At 38.3% G+C, this 9580-nt stretch overlaps 1 protein-coding gene across 7 annotated transcripts in view; it reads left to right on the plus strand.

Annotated features, from left to right (window-relative positions):
* Window positions 1-3009: 3009 nt before the first annotated feature.
* Window positions 3010-9580, plus strand: part of LOC127449634 (piggyBac transposable element-derived protein 3-like) — a 201945-nt gene continuing 195374 nt past the window's right edge. For 3 of the 7 annotated variants that reach the window (XR_007898764.1, XR_007898765.1, XM_051713167.1), the window contains exon 1: window positions 3010-3371. Coding sequence is in view for 1 of the 7 variants with exons in the window: in XM_051713167.1 (XP_051569127.1) it covers window positions 3164-3371 (208 nt within the window). In the remaining 6 variants the exon portion in view is untranslated. The remainder of the gene's footprint in view (window positions 3372-9580) is intronic. The other 4 variants (XM_051713164.1, XM_051713165.1, XM_051713168.1 and 1 more) reach the window with 3 other exon arrangements.

The raw sequence follows: 9580 nt of genomic DNA on the forward strand, positions 1-9580 counted from the left end.
GTCTGTCTGTGTGTCAGAGAGAGAGAGAGGGAGGGAGAGAGAGGGAGGGAGAGAGGGAGGGAGAGGGAGGGAGAGAGGGAGAGAGAGAAAAAATCCTGCACTTAGATCCAGTCCCTTTCATCTTTTGTTTCTGCAAACATTACAGCTGTGTTGGAAGCTTGTTGCTTGATGATTTATGCTGCTTTCCTCTGAATTTCCACCTTCCTACTGGGATAGAAGTACAATATAACGGCACTTTATTTCAGACTTCCAAATTGGAAACTTGTGCGGAAATCTTCATCTCGATTTCACAAGATGCAGGTGTGACATCATGCAAACATGTCAGCACCCAGGGAGATTTATAGAGTCAATGATAAACATTCACTTTTATTAAATAATATACATTGAGTCAACATTTCTACATTACAAAGAATCCTTTATCAGTTTGCTCTTAGACATCTCTTCTGACAATCAAGTTACTGCTGAAGATCACAATGTAATCAATCTCAAAATTAAAAATAAGGCTCCTTTTTGACACGTTTGTGTATAGTTGTCACTGAATTTTGAATTTAGCGAAAAGTAATGTCACGCATTGTCATTATCATTCATGGTTTTCATGATCGATTGTTGCTGTCAATTCTGAATATTTGTGTACTCGTGCTCATCCTTATTAGAAGGAAATCTGCAACCTCCCAATCGCGCACGTCTTTGATTATGTGAACACGATCACTTTTTGGTTTTAACATAGGTTCCGAACCTGGGTTTCCCACACTGCTGTTGCAATCCGATTCCAATCGTGCCACAAGGGAAGGTAAATATACTGGAGCCACTGAAAAAATGTCTGATAGGAGATGGCACTTGTCAGTGAGCCTGCATATTGTGGCCAATCCTAGGGTACCAGAACTCTCAGACACAAACATGCTAACTTCCCGTGTGATCATGTTGTTTTATTTGTCTGAACCATTGCATTAGCTCACGGTTAATGAAGTTCATTCTGTCTCGCCCCAATTTCACGCCATCAGTTGAGTAAATGCTGCTATGCCAGGCTGGTTGGGACACTCAAAACAATGTTCTGATAGCACCAAAGATCCACAGTGTTTACAATTTTATGAGAAAATCAACCTTTGGTTTCCTTAAAGTTATCTCTGCATATTAAGCTGAGATAGGAGAAAATATTTTAACATCAGACTTCTGTGATACACCATAATTGAAAATTCAGTGGGCATGGCTGTGAAGTTTTGATATTTTTGTGCATGTATGCGCTAAGTCGAGGTGTAAGTGGGTTGGGGAGACTGTGCGTGCAAAGCACAAGCGATATAAAAAATGGCATGCAATACATTGAATGGCAATAGTAAAATAGACCAGTTGTGTCTTATGTAATTTTTCACAGCAACAGCGTCCTTCTTGAAGGCCAGTTATACCTCTAGGACATGCTCTTTGTATATGTAACATACTTCACAGCAGAAGGGAAGGAGAACACAGGGAAGCGAGTTTTTCCAGGCTCAGGTAAGACTTTTAATCGGTCACTTCAGTGCTTTTCAACTTCACAAACTCATCAGCTTCACAGGCATGTAGTCACTTAAATACATTAGCGGCACATAGTTACTTAAACACATCAGCTTCACAAATACAACAGAATGAACGCAACAGCTTCAGGAGCACCGTGGCCTTCCTTGTGCCAGACTCTTTCTGCTGGTGGCGTGGCTGGTTATATGCCGCTCTCCCCATGCTCACTGAAATTAGAAACAGGTGTTAAACAAGTGCCCATACCACTTTCTCTCTCTCCGGACGGACGCTTGACCACGCCCCCGCTGCCACAGTATACACATGGAAAAGGGGGTGCTTGTATGGACTAATTGGAAATAGGCTCTGTTAAATTATAGAGAATGTAAGTATAATTAGTCATATTCATCTACTGACATACAACACTATGGCTGTAGTATTACTGTAACTGCAATTGTCACTGTAATTCCAGAGTTTGGATATGCAATTGAATATGTACTTTGATTACATCTGCTGGTGGAATCCCCAAATCACAAATTCATGGACTGAGTTTAGACTTGCAATGACATATATCTACAAAATATAGCAAATTAGTCCTTGCGCCTATATAAAAAGTCCTATATATTTTAGCAAATAAACCCACTGTTTGCAAATAAACCCACTGCGCCTATGCCCACAGATAGCGAGAAAATTCCCACCCATACTCAGCTTCACATTGCCCAGGAATGAAAATTGCACTCGCCAGATTTAGAGATGTAATCTGTCACATAAACTTGAAATTAGAGGAGAGGGAACATCAGTCAAAACCTAATGTTTAACAAGAGGCTCTTCATTATTTCTTGCCATTATACCCTTTTGGCTTTTTATGAGCCATACTTGTCAGGGCGTTCTTCTAATCTAATTTGTATTCATTTTTACATGTATTCATTTGATTCATAATTGCAATTTTTTCCGAAATAGAATATACATTATTTATTTATTTATTTATTTATTTTATTTTATTTATTTTTTTAGCTGGTTGGAGATGAATAAAATAAAGAGAATGAGTTTAACTATCTGTTAATTAGTCTTTCCAAGGACCACACACAAAAGGATTATTCATTTTTAAGATGATAGGAACGTGATAAAGAAAATAATTTCAAAGTAGTCATAGCTGTAATGTAAATAAAATAATATAAATATATTCACAGATACTCAAGAGGCTTTGAATTACAAACATATTTACCTTATAATAGGCCTGAAGTGCGGTGAACAGGTCATGACTCATTCAAGTAGATAATCAGAAATTAAACAGAATTACATTTCCATCCACAGCCCAAAAATCGTTTGTTTTCTGAGAAAGGGAAGTGGTAAAAGTACAAATACCACAGCACTGTTCCAAACCAATACATGTTTGCCTGGATGCCACTGTCCTTTTTTACAAGAGCTCTTCATCTATACTAGCAAATATGTGGAGCACCACAACTAGTGCAGAGAGAAAAACTCCTGTCCTCTTCTGTAAAAGTAGGCGGAATCCTTTAAAAGAGATTGCTTTGATTGGCTCTTGCTTGGGCTACTTCCTGAATAAACAAAAACCGTGGAGCACAGCTGGGCAGGTTGTAGCCCAAAGCTGAACTGTAGAAGAAGCTGTTTAAAGATACCTCAGTGGGATTCCAAAATCCACCACTGTCATTGTGTGTCCATGACAGAACGTCTTGATGTAATCTGCACAACAGAGCTGCTGTGTGAGGGGAGATTTCAGACAGGAAGAGAAAAAGTGAAACTGAAAGTAGATTTAAAAGTTCTTGGGAGGATTCACACTGACAAAAATATTATCCGTTCATGCAGAAGGATTATGGAAAAGGCATATGAAATTCTCTCAGATAATACTGTGAGTGTAAATATCAAAGGTAGGTAGTGTCTTTGTTGTTCTTAAAATATCACCGCGTAAACCATGAGAGGTGGTCCATGTATCACAATGCACTCAAAGTATGTACTGAATTTGCTGAATTACACTGAATGCTTGTTCACACTGTGTATATTTGCCCATTTGTTTACCAGGGAGGTAATCATACATCCTTTGTTTTTAGTGTGTCTAGTCTGAATTAGCTAGTTGAGCACATATTTGCAAAGTAAATCAGTCCTGCTAGTTGAACTAAAAGGATAGTCTGCCATTTTTATTTATTTATTTATTTTATTTTATTTTTTTAATGGCCGGTTTTAACAGAACATCAACTTATATCAAGAACTGTTTCAAACATAAACACTAGAACATTAGAACAGAGTTTTATTTAAGACCACCACTCAGTCTTCACTGTGACACTCTGTTGTGATAAAATGTGGGTAAGAAACAGATAAATATTAAAGTCCTTTTTACTATAAACTCTCCTACCTGCCCATTAGGTGTCGATATGCACAGAGAATGCAAATCACCAAAAACAAAAGAAGAAATTGAAAGTGGTGATTGATATTTAAAAAGGACTAAATATGATCTGTTTCTCATCCAAACTTATCACTTCTGAAGGTGTGGATTTAACCACTGGAGTCATATAGATTACATTAACGCTACCTTTTTGTGCTTTTGGACCTTCAAAGTTCTGGTCACCATTCATTTGCATTGTGAGGAACTAAAGAGCTGAAATATTCTTCAAAAATCTTTATTTGTGTGCAGCAGAAGAAAGAAAGTCATAAAAATCTGGGATGACATGAGAGTGAGTAAATGATGAGAGAATTTTCATTTTTGGGTGAACTATCCCTTTTAAAACACTCAGCTTTGGATTGGTAGAAAAGGTGGCCTTGGTGCCAGCAGAAAGCGTCTCTGACAGCAAGACTAAATGTGTTATAGATATATAGATTACATGCCCCAAAATCAAAGTTTTGCAGTGTGAAATATGATGAAATTTTAAACATCATGAATATCATTAATGTTAATGTTCAGACTGATTACACTAGCTCATCTAAGCCTGCTAATCCATAGCTAGTGAAAACCATATAAATTGCACATCAAATCAATTCCTTAATTATTAGCTTGACTGCTAAACATAGTAATGAAAGCCATAATTAAGAGAAACAGATTGAGAAAGACTGAGCCTCTTGTAAGGAAAGAAATTACATATGCATTCATTAATAGATTCTTTACCGTTTTGACCATTTAATCATTTTCCCAAATTCCCAGAGGCAAGCATGTATTTAGTTCTTTTCAATCAAATACTATAATAAATATTTTTCTTTTAATGTTAAAGGGCTAGTTCACCAACAATGAAAATTATCTCATCATTTATTCATCTTTATGTCATTCCAAACCTGAAACAAAACAGCAAAATGTTTCCTTTACCATGGATTTGTCATACAAAACTCTTTTCACCCTGTGGTCAAAAGACTGTTTGCAAATATCTCTTCTGCCCTGGCTCATTGAACAAACACCTTGGCACTCAATGATAGTTCACAATTTTTGCTAGTTGAGTGCTGTGATTCCTGGATAGGTTCTTTCCAATTGAGAATATAACTGGAAATTGCACTCGTTGGATTTTTTATTTTGTTTTCTCCAAAATTTGTGAAACTCCTGTTGTTTCTTTTTTGTTTTTTACCCATTAAAATACATCTCCAATATTTGAAGGAAATTAACAGAATTGACCAATCACCGTTGCATGGAGCCATGCAGAGGGGATGAAAATGTATGCCTCCTTTGCAATTTGAAAGCTCTAATATTTGCTAATGGAGTGACCTCTAAAGTCAGTTTTTGTGGAGAGAAATAGTTTGAGCCAATATGCCTGTTGTTACTATCCATAGTGGAGAATAGAAGGCCTCTGAAATGGGTACATTTAAATTTAAAGGTGAATAAGAGGGCATTTGTTTTTTTTTTCAAAGGTGGATTGCATGTCAGCACAGAGAGGGAATTTTGGCAAAGATGCCACATACTTAGACACAAGATGAATGTAGCCATATGGCAAAGGTCCAGACCCATGTTTGAGTTGTTCTGCTGGCCGTGGTGTTTTTTTGTTTTTGTGCTTTTTTGCCTCCTGTTCTCGCCAGATGGCTGTCACACAAGCCATTTCTCACCCACAGTAGCCTAATTCCCCATTATTCTTTCTCTAATGGGGCCATTAACAACATCACTGATAATTGAATCGAAAGTTTAGCTCGATTGGTCTGTTTTGGGGATTTAATGCCGAAGAGGGCACATCCAAGATGGTTTCTTGTAGTTCCAATCACAAGCTACTTCTATCTTGGTCAATTTGTCTGAATCAATAACGCAAACGATTGCAGTTTGTTGGGATATTGTTATTAAGTCATTTCATGCATATTCTAATGAATGAAAATATGATATCAGACTATGAAATCAACTATGAAACAGAAAGGTGAATTAGTGGTGCTTGCTAGTATGTTTGGGATCAATGCCTTTTCAAGCATCGATAATCAGAAAATTTTCCAGATGATTATCGATACACAGTATATCAGAAATTTTCCAGATATAAATAAGGCTGATTGTTGCACAATAGTTTTTGTCTCTTCATACATATCTCTCAACACAACTTTGGTAAAGTGTGAGCAGCAGGGTAACTTAAAGGGGGTCGCACACCGGACGTACCTGGTGGATGGCATGGTGCGTTCTAAAATTAGAAACAATTATTTTCAATGAACGCCACTCAGCGTCTGTCGACTGCACCCAACTACGACTCCGGAGGCTGCTTGAAATTCTGCAGCATCACTGAGCACAACTTACATGGTTTTCCATGGAATTCGACTCAAATCATTATTAAATGATTTTTCAGTTACAAGGATGTCTTTTGTGGTTTGAAATTCAAGGCTACATACAGAGAAACTGCATGATAAACATCACAATTTCTAATCGTTCCGTTTGCGCAGTAACACAAGTTTCTTAAACTAACCTTCATATTCATCAACGAAACATTGTTCATTATAGAAGAAGAACAGAAACCTTTTAACTTTTGTTTTTATGGTGACTAGATTCCAAACTTCGGACTGCGAGCTGTATCACATCGACGCATCCTTCAGTATTACGTACATTAAATGTTATACAATGTTACTAGTGAAGGCAAGCATCACTATTTACTTTAGCTCGTATTTATTGTTAGACCACTATAAGGATTCATGCCCCGTTTGTGCTACTGGCGTGAATGATATCTCAAATCATGTGGCTTGTTGAGGAGAGGTGTGCAATGACTTTTCTAAGTGATCTTACACCTAGCAACCACCAAGAACACCATTGAAACTATATAGCAGCATGCTTTAAACTGTTCAGAACCCTTTAGGAACTGCATACAGTAGCGACAACCTGGCACCTACCACATCCTAGCATCAAGTTTCGCTCATTGAAGCACCACCTACATATTCCTCAGAAAATGTACAAATCTAGTTGCTTTTACTAATTAACTAAATGTGCTGATATTACATCATTATTATTTCTTTTATTAAACAATCTTGTTAAGAGTTCAGTAACTTCTTTACAGTAAATTCGTAGCTCTACTGTCAAAATTATACTAGTGGAAAATATGTTAAAGTGTAGTGCAAGCCTGAGGAAGAGTAGGGGGTGACATCATCTGACAGGTTGCTGGGGTGATCTGATTACCTAAAAACTTCCAACCACAGGAAAGTGTAGCTATATCTTTACTGAAAACATACAATACTTGTTTTTTCCTTGCCACTTGTAAGAACTTGTCTCTGACCTAAAAGTAACACTGAAACGCTTGAATATATTTGTGCTATTTAAAGTCTCTTTGCAGTCATGAATATTCGAAACTTCTGACACAACATATAGTGGTTCCTTCAGCTGGGCGCGTAAAGTATGGAAGAGAACATCAAAACGATGTGTTCAACATGATAGCGTCTGTCTTTCTCCCCTCCCTCTCTCCCTTACCATGTAATACAAACAGTAACAGCACTGACATCCATCTGGAAGTTTTGTTTCCTGTCACAAGGTGTTTGGAGACAGACTCCATCCAGTTAGTTCATTTCTAACCTTGTATTAGGAGGCTACACATACAGAGACTGAGACAGTTGACAGTTAATTATTGGAGCCATGGATCGCTGTAGACATATTTGTCAGCTGTATGCCGATTGACTTGCAACTTGTTTATTTTTTCAGTGCTGCTCTATTGTTTTCTGGAGCTGCTTAGATGAGTCTATTTTGCAACGTGTGAGAAGGGCCCCAGGGCTTGCCATAATGATGGTAATAAGAGAATGCATCCTGCACTGAGGTGAGAAGGAGAGACAGAGACAGCAAGAGATGGAGAGAGAGAGTGAGGATAACTGCATTGTTTGGGGAGAAGAAATAATTGGTGAATGTGGCCTGATATGGGTGAATTGCATACAGTCCTTTTCTCATTTAACTTGCTCTGCTGCTGCACTACCTCTTCGCTTCATTCTGTTCTGTATCTGCAGTTTTACTGTGACATGCAGCATGGCATTCACTGCATATAAAGTGTGTTAACTTTGGATATTTTTAAAGATTGTCAAAAAGTACATATTTAATGGAGCTGAATACAGAGAGCTACATAGGGCCAATAAGAATAGCTCTAACCAAACAATATCTGAAGCTCATTTTGAACTCTGATTACATGTGAAAATGGGAAAAACAGCAGTGTTAGAATTTCATTTTTAATTGGTACTTGAATACACAGGCCCTTAAAAATCTATTTTGATTAACTAATACATACACAAGCAACATTGCCATTTTTTTAAAGACACAGAGAGAACGAGATGCATTTAATTCAAACAGAATGATGGGAAGAGTGTGGAGACAAACTGAGAGGCAGACAGATATAATGGAAGAGACAGAGTGTGATGGTTGAAAAAGCTGAGGTAGACAGAAAAAGATTGAGGAGTGTCACTCAGCTCTGTTGAGAATGAAGTATGACCATTGACCAGGGGAGCATTCTTAAACACCCTCCTTAAAATAATCAAACCACTTCCAGTGTTCAACTGTTGAAGACCATTTTTGTTCTTTTAAACATTTTTACTTAAAGACCCTGTGGCGAAACGACCGACCCCTCCCTTTCGTCATTGTCGCCCTGCCTCTGAGGGCCGTCCTTCAGCCAGGCTCACGATGGGAGTGGGCAGGAGAGAGAAGCAGCACATAATTAATAAGGTTCATTTGGGCAGTGGGGGAATGAGGGACACCTGATTGTTTGTTTAGCCTGATCACTGCTGCCGATAAAACGCAGAGTGTGCCTCTTCTCGGGGAGCCGGTTTCTATCTCTTTGTGTGCACACACTGGATTAGATGTGACACCGGGGGATTGAAGTACGCGTTGCGCCCGACAGGCATGGATACCGGGCCGCTTTCCCCTCAGATACACCGCGGCCCTGGGAAGACAGGCCCACATCCTGGATCCTCCTATGGACACTCCCCATCCTACACGATGCCCCCATTCACCGTAAGGATGCCAGATTCCCCTTTATTTTAGACACTTATTCTCATGAGAAAATTCATGAGGCTGGGCTCAGACGCATACGATCAAACTGGTGCGATCTGCATTCGTTCTGCTGTTTACAAGCAAATGACGGACTAAAGCGGTTGTCATAATGAAACAGCTGCTCAAATAGTCTTTTCAACTTCACAATATCATTAGTTTTATTTGTGACAAACTTTCAAACAATCACTAAATAAAAGTATAAAGCCATTACCGTCGGAGCGCAATGTTTTGATGCAGTGCTGCGGCCATGTTTTCTGACGTCAAACAAAGAATATACAAACTAGTCAGTCCATTCAAGCCTTCTCCCATTTTGGGCTTCAGTATAGGAGAAACTCACGTGCGAACAGGTTAAACTTTATAGTCTTTCTCCTCCAAAAATATTGAGGACTCATATTAAGTACTAAATGTTTCAAATAAGAACAGAAAACTGCACTCGTCAAGCATTTCATGGGGTCTTTAAAGGGTCATGACATGATGAATCTACTTTTCCTTGATCTTTTAACATATAAGAGGTCATTTTATTATAAAAACATAATGTAATTTTCAGAACTAAAAACGTCCTCACTGCAAAAAGAGGATTTTTTTTTAAACCAAGTTGCCAAAACGAGTTGTTCTCTACTTCCTCCACATTGTGATGTCACACTGTGGTAGACATATGCATCTGACCGCCTCCACAACAACTCA

The sequence above is a fragment of the Myxocyprinus asiaticus genome, chromosome 12 (assembly GCF_019703515.2).
Source record: "Myxocyprinus asiaticus isolate MX2 ecotype Aquarium Trade chromosome 12, UBuf_Myxa_2, whole genome shotgun sequence".
Taxonomy (NCBI): domain Eukaryota; kingdom Metazoa; phylum Chordata; class Actinopteri; order Cypriniformes; family Catostomidae; genus Myxocyprinus; species Myxocyprinus asiaticus.